The 20262-nt window shown below is 35.9% G+C and overlaps 1 protein-coding gene across 2 annotated transcripts in view; it reads left to right on the forward strand.

Annotated features, from left to right (window-relative positions):
* Positions 1–20262, forward strand: part of POF1B (POF1B actin binding protein) — a 115622-nt gene that overhangs the window by 45804 nt on the left and 49556 nt on the right. For both annotated transcript variants that reach the window (XM_019439678.2, XM_053891445.1), the window contains exon 6: positions 10815–10945. In XM_019439678.2, the coding sequence (XP_019295223.2) occupies positions 10815–10945 (131 nt within the window). The remainder of the gene's footprint in view (positions 1–10814; positions 10946–20262) is intronic.

Raw genomic sequence — 20262 nt, forward strand, 5'->3', positions numbered from 1 at the left:
GCTGCCTCTGCTGGGCTGCATGATCTTAGGTAACTGACCTAACTAGACTGAGATAATTGACTTAACTAGAACTCAATTTCCCCATTTATTGTATTAGATACAATAAAATATATAATGTACTCAGCTTAGAGTCAAGTACATAGCAGATGCTGAAATAAATGTTTGATTCTGTATCTTCTTTGTTCCCCAATGCCAGGCTCCAAATCTGTCAAAACATCAATAGAAGAAATTGGTTCCCACTGTAATATTTTCATTTTCATTTTTTTACATTTTTAAGATGATTTTGTTCGTTTGTTTCAAGTTTTTATTTAAATTCCAGCTAGTTAACATATAGTGTAATATTAGTCTTAGGAGTAGAATTTAGCAATTCATCACTTACATATAACACCCAGTGCTTATGTAATGATGATTTTTTTTATGGTGATTACTTTTTTTTTTTTAATTTAAATTCAAGTTAGTTAACATACAGTGTAGTATTGGTGTCAGGAGTAGAACCCAGTGATTCATCTCTTACATATAATACCCAGTGCGCATCCCAACAAGTGCCCTCTTAATGCCCATCACCCATTGAGCCCATCCCCCTACCCACCTCCCCTCTAGCAACCCTCAGCTTGTCCTCTATATTTAAGAGTCTCTTATGGTTTGCCTCCCTCAGTGTTTTTTATCTTATTTTATTTTTCCTTCCATTCCCTCACTTGGATATTGCTATTGTCAATGAAAATACTCCAAATTGTGATGCCTTTCTCCCATTACTTGAAAATTCAATTTTTGTCAGCATCAAGACAGTACAAATCTTAATGTCAGGTGCTTTTTCTGGCAATTATACAAGAAGCTTGCTACAATGTTTATTTGACATGTCATTCACTAATGATGGAATCTCTAGGCTCGTTAGCTCAATAAACTCAGCAGTTTTTCCTGTTTTGTCTCTCACTAAAATGTAGCTTAAGTCCCTCTTTGTATGTTTTGTTTTCTTCATCAAATAAGTGAATTGAAAATGAATTTTCTTTTGCACAAACCTCTACCCCCTGCTTATCCCTTCCAAAAATTCAATACATATTTATTCTGGACCCATCTTTTCCAAACTCCACCCTTATCTGTCTCCTGCTACCTCCTGCACTGGTTCCCTTTTGTACTCTTTGTTTTGTGGTGAACAAGAATTGTTACTTATTTGCTCTTTCAAAAAATAGTTTTTATTTTTTAATCAAACATGTATACAGCTTAGAAGTTCAAATAGTACTAAAAGGCATATTATAGCAATTCCCTGTCCAAAACTTGTTCCAGAAGCAACCATCTTCAAATTTTAGCTTTTTCTTTTCATATTTACCTCCGTACAGCTAAATAATATGCAAATTCCTATGCTATTGCGTGATGTAGCAATGTTGTATATTATCTGTTGATAATTCTGATACATAAGGATTTAGTTCTATTAATCCCCTATCCATCTGTTTCCATCCCTTCCATCATCCTAATATAGTTAAATCCCCATTTTCTGGCTAAAACAGTATTCAGTGTTTCTTAATGCTATGAAAATATTATTTACTGCAGAACCAATTTGTGTACTATTTTGCTTCTTTATCAACACAACTATTTTTTGTTGTTAATAATTCCCTATTTTTTTCTTTGTTTTGTTTTTTATATATCTATTGCTAATTCTTTTCTCAATACAATTTTATACACTCTTGTGTTCTGGGATTTTTGATCAGCCACCTCCTTTCTCTAAAACCCTGCAAACTATATATACAGCATACCTCTTGGCTTGAATTGTCACTATCTACTGGCCTCATTACTCTCCCCATATTTTGACAGCTTCATTGGTACACTTACAATCTTCTGTCCACTTCCTGCTAACCCCTGCCCTGGAATCATTAATGAAAACTTCATCGCTCATATCAGTGATATTTCCCACATTCTGTCCTCATGTTTCTTTATCACCCTCAATTTCTTCATTTCCAGTACATCTTCAGCCCTCACAGATTTTGGCCACTCTTTGAACCTCATCACATGAAACTATTTAATGTCTGTTTTTCTTATCATCACTTTTTTACTACATCTTCTACACTCTCATTCCTGCTAAACTTCACCCTCATCAAGGTCTCCAGTCCTCAGTTCCAAGCCAGACTGGACTCCATTTTCATCCAACAATGCTTTTGCTAGAAACCCTTAAAATTTATGTTGCCTTCTCTGATTACTGTCCTCATTTTACTGATCCCTTACTTTTGGGTAGACTACCATCCATTTTCTCTGCCCCTAGATTTTGACTTTTGTGATCTAGAGAAAGTCCACAAACTAGGCCAATTTAGTCTAGAACAGATTGTCTCTATCTTGCTGGACCCCCTCTGTTGCTAGAAATTCATTTCAATTAATTCTAATTAACTTTCTGCCAGAGTCTTCAAAATCTAATCCTTATCTTTCCCACCCTCTTCATGCTCTGTGTTCCATTGCTGTTCTCTCCCTCTCTGCATGTAGTTTTTACCCTCTACTGAGAATGGCTACTGGAACTCACATTTTATTGTGTACCACAATCAGTTGGAGGGTGTGCTTAAATAGAGATTGCTGGAACTGGATAATTTGCATTTCTAAGTTCCCTGATTACCCTAAAACTCCTGGTCCGGGGGACCACACTTTGTTCTTTCATCAGGTGATCTTCTCCAAGAACGTGTCCTTGGCTTCCTTCTCTTTTCTTTACCCTCTCTCGCTTGACTATATGATATAAAATCTTGACTTCTGCAATGTTTACATGGACAACTGCACATGATTATCTTTACATAGACAACTCCCAAAACTTTTCTCCTCTGCTCTAGTTCATCATTTTTAATGGACTAGTTGCATCTCTACTTGGCTGTCCCACAGTCACCTTCAACTGACCACATAATAGCTTTTCATTCTATGTCCCCTATTTATACTAATATCTTCAGTGCCCTAATAACAAAGGTTAGAATTCAGCATTATTTTTTACTTTCCCTTTCCTTTGCCACTCCAAACCTAATCAGTTGTCATAGTCTGAAGATTCTTCCTATTTATACTCCCCCCCCCATAGAGCTGAAGGTTAGGTGTCCTTCTTATAACTCCCTTAGTATTTGATCTGTGACTCTCTTTATAGCCCTTACTAATTGGTCAACACATTCCTTACATTAAACTTATTTAGGTACATGTCTTAGCTCTTCTAAAAGACCATAAAGCCCTTGAGAGAGAAGATAGTATCTTATGTATGTATATTTTCCAGTAGCACTTAGAAGTGTACCTTAGGACAGTGTTTAGTAAGTTCTCACTAAATGTGTGCTGAATGAGTGAAAAGAATCATGCCACTGAGATCTTTTAAATCCTGAATGTAGCTTGTGGGTATAGATTTTAGACTTTGGTTTAAGAAAAAAAGTTAGAATATAAGATAAATTGCATTAAAAGAGCTACTGCATATGCATAGTAAGTTCCTTCAATGCCTTACCTTACATAAAAATGTGGTTCTATTCCTTGAATAAATTATATACTAAAGAATGGTGGAATATAGAAATGACAGAGAAGTGGAAAAGAGAAAAATGTGGTGACAAAGGTGTTACCAAGAAGTTATGCATTAAAAAATACATGGTCATTTGAAATCAATTTCTTTGAGGGGCACCTGTCTGGCTCAGACGGTAGAGCATCCGAACCTTGATCTCAGGGTTGTGGGTTCAAGCCCCATGTTGGGTGTAGAGATCACTTAAATAAATAAAACTTTAAAAAATTAATTTAATTTCGTTTGTATATATCCCACTTCATTACAAAAAGGAATAAAAGAATTTGGGGGCACCTGGGTGACTCCTTGTGTTGAATGTCCTATTCTTGATTTCAGTTCAGGTCATGATTTCATGGTTTGTGAGATCGACCCCCATGTCGGGCTCCATGGGAGCCTGCCAGGGATTCTTTCCCTCCTTTTCTCTCTTTCTCTCCCCGGCTCATGCTCTCTCTCTCTCTCTCTCTCAAAATAAATAAACTTAAAAAAAAGGATTTTGAGTAGCTCAAGAGAATAAGAGGTAATAGACTACAAATAGATGTCAGGGGCAGTGTAAATATAATGGAGTAATAACACCAGAAGGAAAAGAGAGTACACAGAAAAACAGGCCACAGAGTTCCATGTCACTAGTAAAACTGGGTTAAATACTTTGAGCTTTCTTGAAACCATAGGGGAAGAAAAGGGGAAACATGATTAGTGAAAAGTGTCCATTATGAGAAAAAGTTTTATGAATTCTTGATAGTCACTTGTATTGTAGGAAAATATTATACATTTTTTTCTAGTCAGAAAGAATAATCTAAGCTTTCACAAAATGTTACAAATTCAATCACCTGTATTCATTCTAACATGACAATCCAAACAACCTACCTTTTTTCACTTGGTTGGGAGTGGAAAAATCATCTTATTTTATAACATAATGTCAAAATTCACACACACACACACCCAATGAGGAATGAGGACAACTTTGATTAGGTTTCACTCAAGGTGTTAAAGCACCTCTTCCATATAGTGCTTTTCCATCTATTATATTTAACATTTAGCCCCAATTACAACTTTTATTACAACTTTCTCACTACTTACCTTGCAACAAATGTTTAATTAGCATCTGCAATACTCAGGTACTACGCTAGATGGTGGAATTAAATAAAGATATAAAGACTGTGTTTCTACTCTCAGGCAGTTGAGATTTTTATAGAAAATTTACAATTGTCTTCCATTCCTTCTATCACTATTTGAATAGCCAATTGTCCATTTGCCTTAGGTTAAATAAAACCACTAATTTATATGATAGCTTAACAATTTACCAAAAAAATGTGATATCTCCAGTAACTTTATCAAATAGGTAATAAATTATTTACATTTTATAGTTGAAGTTCATAGAGGTAAGCAATATACTTAACCTTCAACTAGGAAGTGGGATCTCCATTTTTGGCTCCAATTTCCATTCTTTCTCATTGTAACATTTTGCTGCCTAGGTTTAGTTACGTAGAAAATTAAATTAGGCCTTTATTTCAAGTACAGAACTGTTGTTATGAGTAAAGTCTTCAGTTTAGAATTGCGATTTTTGTATAATACATTTCAATTCAGTGTCAACATTTATTGAAAATGTTCTATGTACCAGGTACTGTATAATGCAACTTTTCTTTATTAAAGTACCTATGGAGATTAAAATAGAAGTGAGGGTTTTCAAAACCTAAAATTCTGACACTTTGTATTCTGCTATGATTTCTTCTTGTGGTACAAGATAAGAAGAGACCAATTATATTTTTTACCTTATTAGCTAAATGATGTTTTACCTAAAAAGCATGAAATTCCATAAGGGTTAATTTCCCCAGGATTAACTAGGGCTTCAATCAGTCTGACAGCTATTAAATGTTCCAAATCAAAGCAAAATTAATGAAGCAGTAACATTATTTATCTATAAATGTCACTATATCATTATGAGCTTTGCAAGATAATAATCTATATGTTGAAACCTTTTATTCAGTGATATTTTCCATTATCATGTAGCAAAGTTACTACTCAATAAAGTCTAACCACAACAGAACTTGCTATTTAATATGTTCATGACCTTTTAGAGGGTTAGGCCTTTATGTATAATCACTTTTATATAACATGGCGTTTTAAGCACTTTATAATCTGCTAAGCAACCCTTCTAAATAGGCCAAAAATGTATACACTTAGGCCAGTTACTCAGTGGAAATAAACTTAATTAAGCCAACACCCTGTACTGCTGGATTGTGATTTATCCCTTGATCACAAACTATCCTTAGTCCTAAGCAGCATTCTCACAAATGTGTGCCATTAAGCTTGAGGGACACCAGACAAGAAAATATAGATGGCTCAGCTGAAATCCATAACTATTGCATGTCTACTATCTTCAGCGGCTTTATAATAACTACCAATGAACTTTGCAAATATGGTCAAAAGTATGATCTTTAAATATCAAAATATATCTAATGTAGATGCTAGCAAGAAAATTCCACTCCTGGAATCTCATAGACTACACATAGGAAACAAAACCCCAGACTGGAACCAGGACAAAAACTTCTAAGGCAGGAGTAAGTTGAGGCCCATGGTTTTCCTTTAGAAGGTAATTTCTTTCTATAGATTTTTCTGAAAAATGACCACAGATTTGCCTCTGGTTTCACTACTAACCATTGTTGCCTTGTCTTGGGTTTATGGCAGCAATTCTAAACAAAGAATTTTTAACTGCAATCAGAAACGAGGAGTTGGACTGCTTGGCCATTATTATAGTTAAATAATGATCTGATTGAAGGTACTTGATTGATGCATGCTAAACAATCTTTAATGATTTTTGTAAATTTTTGGAGAAATGTCACTGGGAACAACTATTTTTTCAGCATAGTTTGCATTCCTTCCCAGTTTATATGTGAAAAATTAAAGCTGTTATCCAAGATTGACATTTAAGATACCTCTCATTCATCAGGCAGAAAAGTAGATATGGATACACCTATATCCCAATCAATCCTATCAATTCAATATTGGTCACAGAGAGAAAACCTCCATCCATTAGAACTACCATTATTCTGACCCAAACATTCATGGTTTTTTTGGGAGGCTCCTTATTTTGGCTTTTTCAAAGCAACAAGAACATAGATTTGAGCCAAGTCTAAAATATATGTCACAACATACCTAAAAACAGTTCCAATAAAGTTAAAGAGCTCCAACAACCTGTGATTTAGTAATAGAAAATATTTGTAACTGGCACATCACAGTTTATGGTTAGGAAATTTCATCTTATTGTTAAGCACAGTCCTGTAAAAGACTTAACAGTGTATGAGAATCTGACTTCTGTCTGTCCTCTCCCTCCAAATTTTTGAACCCAACTGGCTTTGTTTTTTACTGAGTATTACTCAAATGTTATAAATTGTAGACGATACAAAACTGAGAAGAAATATACACACAAAGGAGTGATGTTTTGCTTCTTGATTTTCCATCTTGACATCTCTTTGGCCAGAAGAACCCATTCTTCAATTCTAATGCTCTTACCCTTTCACTGGCTGATTAAAATTTATTACCTAAAATTCAGGCGTATTTTGCATAGTTTTCCACTAATAAAATCAAACTCTTACTGTTTATTTTTTTAATTTATTAATGTTTATTTATATTTGAGAGAGAGGGAGACAGAGTGCACCTGGGAGAGGGGCAGATAGGGAGACACAGAATTGGAAGCAGGCTCCAGGCTCTGAGCTGTCCAGTACACAGCCTGATGCAGGGCTCGAACCATAAGATCATGACCTGAGCCAAAGTCGGACGCTTAACCGATTGAGCCACCAAGGTGCCCTAAACTCTTACTGTTTCAAGTTGTAGCCCAACTAAACTCCAAAATAGCGCAAGTAGAGACAGTGGAATTCAAAAGTAGCTGAGAAGACAAATACAAAAGGTCATCTGGGGAGACAATTTTTCTAGTGGGTACGAGAAAGCATTACCTTATTTAATATTTATGTAGAGTTCATAACATTGTCTGGCACATAGTAAGGACTAAATAAATACTAGTTATTATTATCATTTCCCAAAATAAAATCACTTTCCTTTTGTAACTTTTAGCACCTCTTTATAACTATGGACACAGATACAATGTTGATGTAAATCATTCCTTATCCTAGACTCTGTGATTTTTTTAAATTTATTCATTTATTTTGAGAGAGAAATAGAGAGAGTGAAAACATGGGGGAGGGGCAGAGAGTGAGAGAGAATTCCAAGCATGCTTCGTGCTGTCAGTGTGGAGTCTGATGTGGAGCTTGGTCCCACTAACCACAAGATCATGACCTGAGCTAAAACCAAGATCCAGATATTTAACCGACTGGACTCTGTTATTCTTTATTTGGGTGCCTAAATCCACCACATAGAAATCACATGATCAAAAGTTTTAGTAATGGCACTAAATATTCATGTGGGGAAAGAATTATGTACTTAAAAGGTGTGCTAGTGTGAAGTGCAATGACAAAATATTTGTGCAAAAATAAGAAAGAAAGAAATATTTTAAGACAGTTTGGAACCATGAAATTACTCTGTCAAATGAATCACACTAAAAGGAAATAAAATGATTTTCACAGCATTATGAGGGGATTATAAGAAGCTAAAAGAAAAAATATGCAAAATACTAAACATGAAATAGTTGCTTGGAGATTCTAATGGGAGCTCAGCACTTGAATATTATTGGCTAAAGAAATGTCATCTTTTACTTGGGAAAGTTACAGGTTTGGAAGGGACACACATAGAGTGGTGAGGCAGGAAGAGGTTATATACCTGACCAGTTACAGCAATGAAACAACTTGAAGGTCAGTAGAATGACACTAACATAACAGCTAGATTTTCCCTTATCCAGTTATCCTTGAATGTTAAAATCATATTGGAAATCATGTTTTTTATTATTTTTTTAAAGCTTATTTATTTTTGACACACAGAGAGAGCGAGCATGAGCTAGGGAGGGGCAGAGAGAGAGGGAGACACAATCTGAAGCAGGCTTCAGTCTCCGAGCTGTCAGCACAGAGCCTAACGCGGGGCTCAAACCCACGAACTGTGAGATCATGACCTGGGCTGAAGTCGGACGCTTAGCTGACTGAGCTACCCAGGTACCCCTTGGAAAACATGTTTTTAAGCCACTCCGAGTTTGGTAAATATATAGATGGTTGATAAGGGAGTAATGCATGAGAAAAACATGAAATCAAAAGCATTCTTTTGATTATTCTGAATAAAGCCTTGCTTCATTTTGATCTTCATTTCCTGAGAGGGGCCTACCACTAAGGACCCGACTGCCAAGATCTAGAAATATAGGTAAGACTCAAATGCCAGTCTCCAACTCTGCAAGGAGTTCAGTTTAGTTGCTACAATCAGACTTACATAAACTTAGGAAGAAAGTGTAAGGGATAACCACGATATCCTTGAGGAAGTGCTATCTATGCTCTTTTTTATTCTAACCATTCTTGGTTAGCTTCTTTAAGAGAGAAACGTGTAAAAAAATCTTTCCAGAATCAACTAGCATTTGGGATCACTTCTAACCAGGTAGATACATGACTTATTTCAACTCAACAAAGACTTACTAAGCAACTAACTATACAGTGTTCAACCAGTATTGTGCTAGATAATATGGGATATATCAAAAAGTATGACTTATTCATTATTCTTAAGTTTATTTCTTTTGGGTAGGGAGAGAATGCTGAGAGAACAAGATTTACATATGTAAAATAATATGAAAATGATTCAAGATAATTGAGCACAAAAAGCTAAATTGAATTAGCTTGTTGGCTGGCATATTTTCAGTTTTAATGGTGATATTAAATCTTGAGATGGAGTTCAAAGTATGGGTAAGATTTGGATACACAGCCAGAAGGAGAGAGAGTTTTCCAAGAGCAAAAAATGTGACTAAAGACTAGAGACAGGAATAACATGATGTGTGCCCAGGACAGTGAAATCTACTATGGTTAGAACAGAGAAAATGTTGGGAAATAGATAATGTTACTATATTCATGTTAGCATTTGAAGTTTTTATATTGAATATACACAACTTAGTAATTCTATGACATTTATACATATTATGTGATGATATTGACTTTGCCAGTTTATCTATTCATGCCTTCACATAGGAGACTTTACCCTCTTTCAGAGGCAATCATTACTTCTCTGGGAGCAACTTCAAAGGGTAAATGGACAAGATAACATTGTGGTGTATTCATTAAGACTTTCAAAAGTGTGAAAAATATATATCTTAATGAGATGTGATGATACTATACTGTATTTTGAATATGGCTTTTTGTACTTATCTGTATATTACAAATGGTTTAGCATAACACAGACATGGCTATGAAAGTCCATTTTGCTTAGTTTGCAATCTTACTTTGCAAATCTTCCATTTGCCTTAGCATGCATGATATTTTTAGGGTCTGTATTCAGAAGACAGGTTGAAAAGGAAGTATCAGTGGTCAAATTTGGAGTCCATTTGTCCTATATATACTCAGGAATAAATGTATTTATAGGACACCTTTGGTCCCACATGCAATATCAAAGGTAGTATGGAATGCAACCTAAGTTATTAACCTCCCCATAGTGCTATTTTGGAGGTGGGTGGCAAGGCGGTCAACATTATTGAAAAGATTGATAACAAATTATATGAGGCCAACAGAATAGGTTTTATTTTGGGCACTATTCATCATAATTTGTGTTTAGGATTTCAAATGTCTTTGAGATCTATGAATTTTCTACATTTGGCCCTTAGCTACTCTTTCCCATGTCAGTTGACTAGATATTTAGTGCAAACAATAAGTGGAGGGAATATAAGAAAAAATACATAAAACATTGAATCGAGGTTAATTTAATCTATCTTCAAGGTATGCTAATAAATTAAGCTGCCTTTCATTGAGAAGATGCAAGTCCAAATGAAAGTCATTCTTCTATGTCAATATAATTCAAATAATTCATATGTTCTTTTCCAATAGGGAATAGAAGAGTAAGCCATGCAATGATAATGGGAAATTTAGAGATTTTGATTTACTAGTTTTATGCAAACATATATATTCAAGAATTTTTATATAAATTATTCAAGTTTTGCGTTCATTAGGTCACTTAGATTAGTGGTATAAAATTGAAAATACTATTGCAATGTTGCTTTTCCTTTAAATTCCTCCCATATTGAAAAATGTATACCTTAGACGCAAAGGAAATTTAGTGAGTTGATTCATGTGATGACTTTGTAATGAGTGACTTGTATTAATAGGTTATGTAACTTTTTTCATTTGACATCAAAACATCTATCAATTTAGAAATACTTAATGTTGTTTATAATTGTGGTTGATGTTTTCATCAGGTGATAACTGAAGATGATTGCCCTGCAAAATTGGACCCCAAATATTTTGGAGAGTTACTTGCTGATCTAAGCCGTAAAAATACAGATCTATATCACTGCTTATTAGAACATTTGCAGAGAATTGGAGGAAGGTACTGTAAATATATCATTTGCCTCAATGTTGTAGCTATCAAACATTCTATGATACTTTGGTATTTTTAATGTGCTTTATTGTTTAGAGCACTTTGGAGCTCACAGTGAAACTCTAGAACTTTTTTTTTAAAGACTTTATTTTTAAGTAATCTCTACACCCAAAATGGGGCTCAAACTCACAACCTCAAGATCAAGAGTTGCATGCTCCACTGACTGAACCAGCCAGGTTCCCCAAAACACTTGTACTCTTAATGGAGAAACAGGGTAACTAATGAGCATATCTGAACACATGTCTTAAGAGTTAACATACTTTATGAAAATCATCAAAAGAGATCACACCAGTCCTTTTAAGATCAGTAAAGAATTCTGTGAACTTTCTTTTATAACATACTTTGATGGCAAATGTGAACTCTTGGACAAGGAGCTAAAAAAATTCATGGCATACTGTGACTTGTTTTAAGATATTACATTGATGATGTAAGATACAAGCCCATTGTAAGATATTACATTGATGATGGAAGATACAATCCCACTGTCAATACATCACTGTTTATCTTCCATTGTTATGCACTCAATGTACAAGGCCATAATTTAATATATGTATATTACATATAATATATCAAACATAACTTATATACCTATAAATTAATATAAATACAAATATGTATACTATATACTAAATAATAATTGTATGTATTTAAATATATACACATAAGGAATTTATCAACTATTCATGTACAGACGAGAGAATATTATGTCATTAAATGAATTCCACAAGCTATACCCCTTTTACATAGTGACTTCATATATATGGTCAACTATCAAAGTCTAGGAAAGCTTCACAAATTCAGAAAAATATGTAGGATAAAGGAGTGTTGGTATAATTTTTTTTCTAGTTCAAACTTCACTAACTGGATTCTTCTGCCTCTTAGAGATCTTTAATCTCTTATCCATCTTTTTTCCTCTCCACTTATTACATCCCTTTCTCTCCATTTTTAGCTCCATCCTCTCTAACTTCTTGCTTCAGTATTTGTAACTGCAACCATTCTGTTACTATTATCCTCAATTGCTTTACCTCCTTATCTTATTGTCCCTCCCACTTAGCAAAATCCCATCTCTGGAGTAGTCTATCTCTCTTTATATATTGTTTCTTTTTACCACCATCTCCTCTTTATAATACCTAACATGCACTACCCCTAGAATTCAGAGGACTCTATGGGGGCTATTTTATTTACCCTGATTTCCTTAGTGTTTAGCATGGTGACTAGTTTAGTGTGGTGCTCAATAAACATTTGGCGAATATATGAATGCTTTATTTTTTTTATTTAAGTTTTTAAATTCCCGTTAGTTAACATATAGTGTAATATTAGTTTCAGGTATGCAATATAGTAATTTAACACTTCCATATATCACCTGGTGCTCATCACAAGTGCCCTCCTTAATCCCCATCACATATTTAACACATCCCCCACCACTTCCCTTCTGGTAACTATAAGTTTGTTCTCTATAGTTAACTTATAAATCTCAACACCCAAAAAACATATAATCCAATTCAAAGTGGGCAGAAGACATGAACAGACATTTTCCCAAAGAAACATACAGATCGCCAACAGACAAATGAAAAGATGCTCAACATCACTGATCATAAAGGAAAGGCAAATCAAAACTACAATGAATGCCTTCTTTACTGCTACATCCATGCAGTTAAGCACTGTTAGAGGAAAGCACAAGCATTTATTTGAATTGATGTTATTATAAATGCATGATTTCCATCTTCTATTATTTTATACTAATCAACACTTTCTCCCATTACCCAAACAACTATTACACACAAGTATCCATGTGCATAAGGTCACTAGCTTAAAATCTTCCCCCTCTCTCTGAGTAGTCGATTATTTATTGAGTGTCCACTATGTGCCAGAGACACTGTGCTAAGTGCTTTTCCTGTATTGTCTTATTTGCACAGTAACACTATAAAGTTTCAAATAGAGACCCAAAGAGAGTAAGTTATCAAGGTCACAACAGCTACTAAGTGCTTGAGATGGATTCAACATTTCTGAGAACTATTTTTACCTATAAATTGTGATTCAGCTTTTCTGCAAAGCATCCCTTAGATATTTAGCTTGGTCTAAGTGTTCCTCTTCTGTGAATTAATTATTCCCTGTGAATATTTCTATCAAAGTATTGCATTGTGTAATCAAGAGTATATAGAGGGGTGCCTGGGTGGCTCAGTAGGTTGAACATCTGACTCTTGAGTTCAGCTCAAATCATGATCTCACGGTTCGTGTGTTTGAGCCCCAGGTCAGGCTCTGCACTGACAGTAGTGTGGAACCTGCTTAGGATTCTCTCCCTCTCTCTCTCTCTCTCTCTGCTTGGGATTCTCTCTCTGTCTCTCTTTCTCTCTCTCTCTCTCTCTCAGTCTTTTTCTCTGCCTCTCCCCCGCTTGTACTCTCTGTCTCTCTCAAAAATAAATAAATAAATAAATAAATAAATAAATAAGAGTATATAGAGACTTAGTCTTAAGTACCCTGATTCTATATTCAGAGTTCATATCCTTGGTTTATGTTTCAGCTTTAGTTACATACTTGATGTGTAATGTCAGGCAACTTGCTTAACTTCTCTGTACCTCAGTTTCTTCATCTATAAAATAGGAATTATAATAACAATACTTCTAGATTTGTTATAAGCAATAAATGATTTAAGATGTACACTTACAAACAACATCAGCACCATGTAAGAACTTGAAAATAAACCTACAGACTCAGAAACTCAGGGGGTACAGGTCAGCAACAAACCCTCCAGAGGATTCTGACACATGATCAAGTTTGAGAACCATTTACCTAAGGCCACAAAAGTGGAACAACCTGGGACTAGAACCCATAATCTGAGAACCTTTTCTCCTTAAGCAATTTTTTTAAACTTTATCTTTGTTTTTGATGGCTATAATATTTTTTTTTAATTTAAATTCAAGTTAGTTAACATACAGGAGTAGAACCCAGTGATTCATCTCTTACATTGGACATCCAGTGCTCATCCTGAAAAGTGTCCTCCTTAATGCCCATCAGCCATTTAACCCACCCCCCCAACTTCAACTCCAGCAACCCTCAGTTTGTTCTCTGTATTTAAGAGTCTTTTATGGCTAAACTTTCAATACTAGGCATATATTTCCAAATTTTTAAAGATATTATAGACAAATTGAATAAACTATCAATTTTTTGGATTCATTGAACTTGAAAAGTTCACATAATTTAGACTGGTTTTACATTGTTCAAATTTTGCCTTGGGAAAATTATGTTTGTATGAAGTAAGATAATATTTGTGCTTTGTATTGCCCCAAAATAGTTCAGAGCACATGACTTTGACAATGTCGTTTCTCAATAAAGGGATACAGAATGAGAGTTAAATATATTCTAAATTTATTAGTTTCATACTATTTAGAAGCAGACAAAGTAACTGAGCAAATGGAGTTATATTATTTCATAATGATTATTCCAGAAAAGGTGTAATCAGGGCTTCAGAACAGCTCTTTCTTTGAGGAGTTTTGATAAATTTACATGGATGACTTAAATGTGTTATTAAGCAATATAAAGCCTTGGACTTAATTCCTAGAGTACCTAAAATACGACACACACAAACGAAATAGAAAGGTAGTGTCTCCACATTAGTAAAAACTCCATTTGGAGAGGGCCTCATAAAATTTTGGTGCTTAAGACTGTCAGAAGTTTGTGAGTTTCTTTTATTACTTCCCCCATTTCCACCTTTCTTTCCTTTTTTTGTTTTTCCTTAATATATTCCGTCCTTTCTAGGAGGTGAGATAGCATATAGTAAGTGCCATGATTTTTTTTTAAATATTTAAAAAAATTTTTTAAAGGATATATATTTTTAATTCCAGTTAGTTAACATACAGTGTAATATTAGTTTTAGGTGCACACTATAGTGATCCAACACTACCGTACAACAGTGGTGCTCATCACAAGTCGACTCCTTAATCCCTATCACCTATTTAACCCATCCCTCCCTCACTTCCACTCTGGTAACCATCAGTTTGTTCTCTGTAATTAAGAGTCTGTTTTTTCATTTGCCTCTACCTCTCTTTTTCTCCCCTTTTGCTCACTTGTTTTGTTTCTTAAATCCCACATATAAGTGAAAGCATATGGTATTTGTCTTTTTCTGACAGACTTATTTCCCTTTGCATAATACTCCCTGGCTCCACCAATGTCATTGCAAATGGCAAGATTTAATTCTTTTTTATGGCTGAGTAATATTCCATTGTGTGTGTGTGTGTGTGTGTGTGTGTGTACCACCTCTTCTTTATCTATTCATCAGTGGATGGAAATTTGGGCTGTTCCCATAGTTTGGTGTTTGTAGATAATGCTGCTACAAACATCAGAGTACATATATCCCTTTGAATTAGTAATTTTGTATTCTTTGGGTAAATACCTAGTCATGCAATTGCTGGATCCTAGGGTAGCTCTATTTTTACTTTTTGAGGAACCTCCATACTGTTTTCCAGAGGGGCTGCACCAGTTTGCATTCCCACCAATAGTTCAAGAGGGTTCCTTTTTCTCCACATCTTTTCCAACACCTGTTGTTTCTTGTGTTGTTGATTTTAGCCATTCTGACAGGAAAAAGATAATATCTCATTTTAGTTTTGATTTCTATTTCCCTGATGATCCCTGATGCTGAGCATCTTTTCATGTGCCTGTTGTCCAACTCTGTCTTCTTGGAAAAATATCTATTCATGTCTTCTGCCCATTTTAATTAGATTATTCAATTTTAGGGTGTCGAATTTTATAAGTTCTTTATATAATTCTTTATATACTAAACCTTTATCAGATATATAATTTTCAAATATCTTCTCCAATTCAGTAGGTTGCCTTCTTTGGTTGATTGTTTCCTTCACTGTGCAGATGCTTTTTATTTTGATGAAGTTCCAATAGTTTAATTTTATTTTTGTTTCCCTTGCCTCAGGAAACATCTAGAAAGAAGTTGCTAAGGCAGTATCAAAGAGGTTACTGCCTGTATTCTCTTCTATGATTTTTATGGTTTCAGGCCTCACACTTATGTCTTGAATCTATTTTGAACTTACTTCTGTATTTGGTTTAAGAAAGTGGTCCACTTTCATTCTTTTGCATGTTGCTATCCAGTTTTTCCAACACACTTGTTGAAGAAACATTCTTTTTCCCATTAGATATTTTTTTCTGATTGTTGAAGATTAACTGACCTTATAGTTGTGAGTTCATTTCTGGGTTTAACTATGAGTCTGTTTTTGTGCCAGTACCATACTGCCTTGATGACTACAGCTTTGTAATATAACTTGAAGCCCAGAAGTGTGATGTCTCCAGGAAGCACAGAGGACCCCCATTAGATTCAACAAAAACCGACCATCAACAAGGCATATCATAGTCAAATTCACAAAAGACTCAGGCAAGGAAGGAATCATGAAAGCAGCAAGGGAAAAAAAGTCCCTAACATACAAGGGAAGACAGATCAGGTTTGCAGCAGACCCATCCATAGAAACCTGGCAGGCCAGAAAGGAGTGGCAGGATATATTCAGTGTGCTGAATCAGAAAAATATACAGCCAAGAATTCTTTATCCAGAAAGGCTGTCATTCAAAATAGGAGAGATAAAAAGTTTCCCATACAAACAAAAATTAAAGGAGTTTGTACCACTAAACCAGCCCTGCAAGAAATTTTAAAGGGGACTTTCTGAGGGGAGAATAGATGAAAATATACATATAAAAATAAATAAATACCAAAAGCAACAAAGATTAGAAAAGACCAGAGAACAGACCAGAAACTCCAACTCTACAAGCATCATAAAGGCAATAAAATCATATCTTTCAGTGCTCACTTTAAACGTCAATGGACTCAATGCTCCAAGCAAAAGACATAGGGTAACAGAATGAATAAGAAAACAAGATCCATCTATTTGCTGTTTACAAGAGACCCACTTTAGGCCTAAAGACACCTTCGGATTGAAAATAAGGGGATGGAGAACCATCTATCATGCTAATGGTCAACAAAAGAAAGCCAGAGTAGCCATAATTATATCAGACAATCTAGACTTTAAAATGAAGAACTGTATCCAGAGATGCAGAAGGGCATTATATCATAATCAAGGGGTCTATAGATCAAGAAGACCTAACAATTGTAAACATTTATGTGCCAAATGTGAAAACACCCAAATATATAAATCAATTAATCACAAACATAAAGAAATTCATTGATAGTAATACCATAATATTGGAGACTTCAACACCCCACTCACAGCAATAGACAGATCATCAAATCAAAAAATCAACAAGGAAGCATCTTTGAATGACACACTGGACCAGATGGACTTCACAGATATATTCAGAACATTACATCCTAAAGCAGCAGAATATACATTCTTCTACAGTGCACATGGAACGTTCTCCAGAATAGACCATATAGTGGGACACAAATCAGCCCTAAAGAAGTAAGAAAGATCGAGATCACACCGTGCATATTTTCAGACCACAATGCTATGAAACTTGAAATCAACCACAAGAAAAATTTGGGAAAGGTAACAAATACTTGGAGACTGAAGAACATCCTACTAAAGAATGAATGGACTAACAAAGCAGTTAAAGAGGAAATTTAAAAGTATATGGAAATCAAGGAAAATGATAACACAACAACCCAAAACCTCTGGGACACAGCATATGTGGGCATAAGGAGTATATAACAATCCAGGCCTTCCTAAAGAAAGAAAAAGGATCTCAGATACACAACCTAACCTTACACCTTAAGGAGCTAGAAAAAGAACAGCAAATAAAACCCCAAAACAACAGAAGACAGGAAATAATAAACATTAGAGCAGAAATTAATGCTATTGAAACCAAAAGAAAAAAAAAGTAGAACAGATAAATGAAACCAGAAGTTGGTTTTTTCAAAGAATTCACTAAATTGATCAACCACTAGCCAGTAAGATCAAAAAGGAAAAGGAAAGGACCCAAATAAATAAAATCAAGAATGAAAGACGAGAGATCACGACCAACACAACAGAAATAACAACAATAATAAGAGAATATTATGAGCAATTATATGCCAATAAAATGAGTAATCTGTAAGAAATGGACAAATTACTAGAAACATACACACTACCAAAACTGAAACAGGAAGAAATAGAAAATTTGAACAGACCCATAACCAGTAAGGAAATTGAATCAGTAATCAAAAATCTGCCAAAAAAACAAGAGTCCAGGAAGAAGGAGAAGATGGAGGCATAGGAAGATGCTGGGCTCACAGCGTCCTGCAGATCACTTAGATTCCACCCACATCTACCTAAATAACCCAGAAAACCACCAGAAGACTAGCAGAATGGACTCTCCAGAGGCAAGCATAGACAAGAGGCCCACAGAAGGGAGTAGGAAGGGCAGAGGGGCAATACGCACTACACATACTGGCAGGAGGGAGCCAGGGCGGTGGAGGGGCAGCCCGCCTGGCAGGACAGAGCCGCTGACTCTGATTTGCAAAATCAGAGGGGCCTCACTGCGTGAGTTCTGACAACCAGCGGGACTTAACATCTGGAATGTTAAAAATCAGCAGCTCTGCTCAGAGAGCAGGAGGCAGAGAAGACACCGGGAGGGAGAGTTGTTGAGCCCCGAAAGACAGACCTCAGCTCAGTGGGGAACAAAGGCGATGGCCAGTGCCATCTCCCTCTCCCATCCCTCAGCCAAAATACCAAAGGGAACCAGTTCCCGTCACCGAACTTGCTTGCACCACACACACACCCATAACTGTGCTTCTGTGGATCCATCCCTCCGATGGGCCTGCCTCACTCCTGGTGGTGCAGTGCTCCTCCCGAGGGGACCACTGAAGGCAAAGTGAGCTAAGCCTGCACCTCCCACCCCTGTGTACCTTGCAGATACACCCCGGCTAATAGTGCAAATACCATCAAAGTAGCACCACAAGCCTGGCAGTATGCAAGTAGCCCAGACAGGGGCCACACCACTCCACAGTGGGTCCTGACCCTGGGAGGGGGGGAAGATAAGGTGCACACCAGTCTGACTGTGGCCCCAGCTGTGGGCTGGGGACAGACATCGGGTCTGACTGTGGCCCCTCACACCAACACAAGGTACTCCAGACAACACAGGGGACATGCCCTGCAGTTCTGCACCACTCCAGGGACTACCCAAAATGATGAAACTGAAGAACTCTCCTCAAAAGAAACTCCAGGAAGTAAAGACAGCTAATGAATTCATCAAAAACGATTTAAGCAATATAATGGACCATTGAGTTAGAATAATATTCATAAAATTAATCGCTGGGCTTGAGAAAAGTATACAGGACAGCAGAGAATCTATTACCACAGAGAACAAGGGAATAAGAAACAGCCAAGAGAAGCTAAAAAATGCTATAAATGAGGTGCAAAATAAAATGGAGGCAGCCATAGCACGGACTGAAGAGGCAGAGGAGAGAATAGGTGAATTAGAAGATAAAATTGTGGACAAAGACAAAGCTGAGAAAAAGAGAGATAAAAAAAAATCCAGGAGTATGAGGGGAGAATTAGAGAACTAAGTGATGCAATCAAACGTAACAATATATGTATAATAGAGATTCCAGAATGGGAAGAGAGAGAGAAAGGGGCTGAAGGTGTACTTGAACAAATTATAGCTGAGAACTTCCCTGATCTGGGGAAACAGGCATTGAAATCCAAGAGGCACAGAGAACTCCCTTCAGATATAACTTGAATTGATCTTCTGCATGACATATCATAGTGAAGCTGGCAAAATAAAAGGATAAAGAGAAAATTCTGAAAGCAGCTAGGGATAAACAGGCTCTAACATATAAAGGGAGACCCATAAAAGTAGTGGGAGACCTATCTAATGAAACTTGGCGGTCCAGAAAGGTATGGCAGGAAATCTTCAATGTGCTGAACAGAATAAATATGCAGCTGAGAATCCCTTATCCAGAAAGTCTGTAATTCAGAATAGAAGGAGAGATAAAGGTCTTGCCAAACAAACAAAAACTGAAGGAATTCATCACCACTAAACCAGCCGTAAAAGAGATCCTAAGGGAGATTCTGTGAGTAAAATGTTGTATGGACAACAAAGTGCCAGAGACATCACTACAAGCATGAAAGCTACAGACATCACAGTGACTCTAAACCCATATCTTTCCATAATAACACTGAATGTAAATGGACTAAATGTGCCAACCAAAAGACATAGGGTATCAGAATGGATAAAAAAAACAAGACCCATCTATTTACTGTCTACAAGACACTCATTTTAGACCTGAAGACACCTTCAGATTGAAAGTGAGGGGATGGAGAACTATCTATCAT

This window comes from Panthera pardus, unplaced genomic scaffold, assembly GCF_024362965.1.
Source record: "Panthera pardus isolate Hobbes unplaced genomic scaffold, ASM2436296v1 HiC_scaffold_27, whole genome shotgun sequence".
NCBI lineage: Eukaryota > Metazoa > Chordata > Mammalia > Carnivora > Felidae > Panthera > Panthera pardus.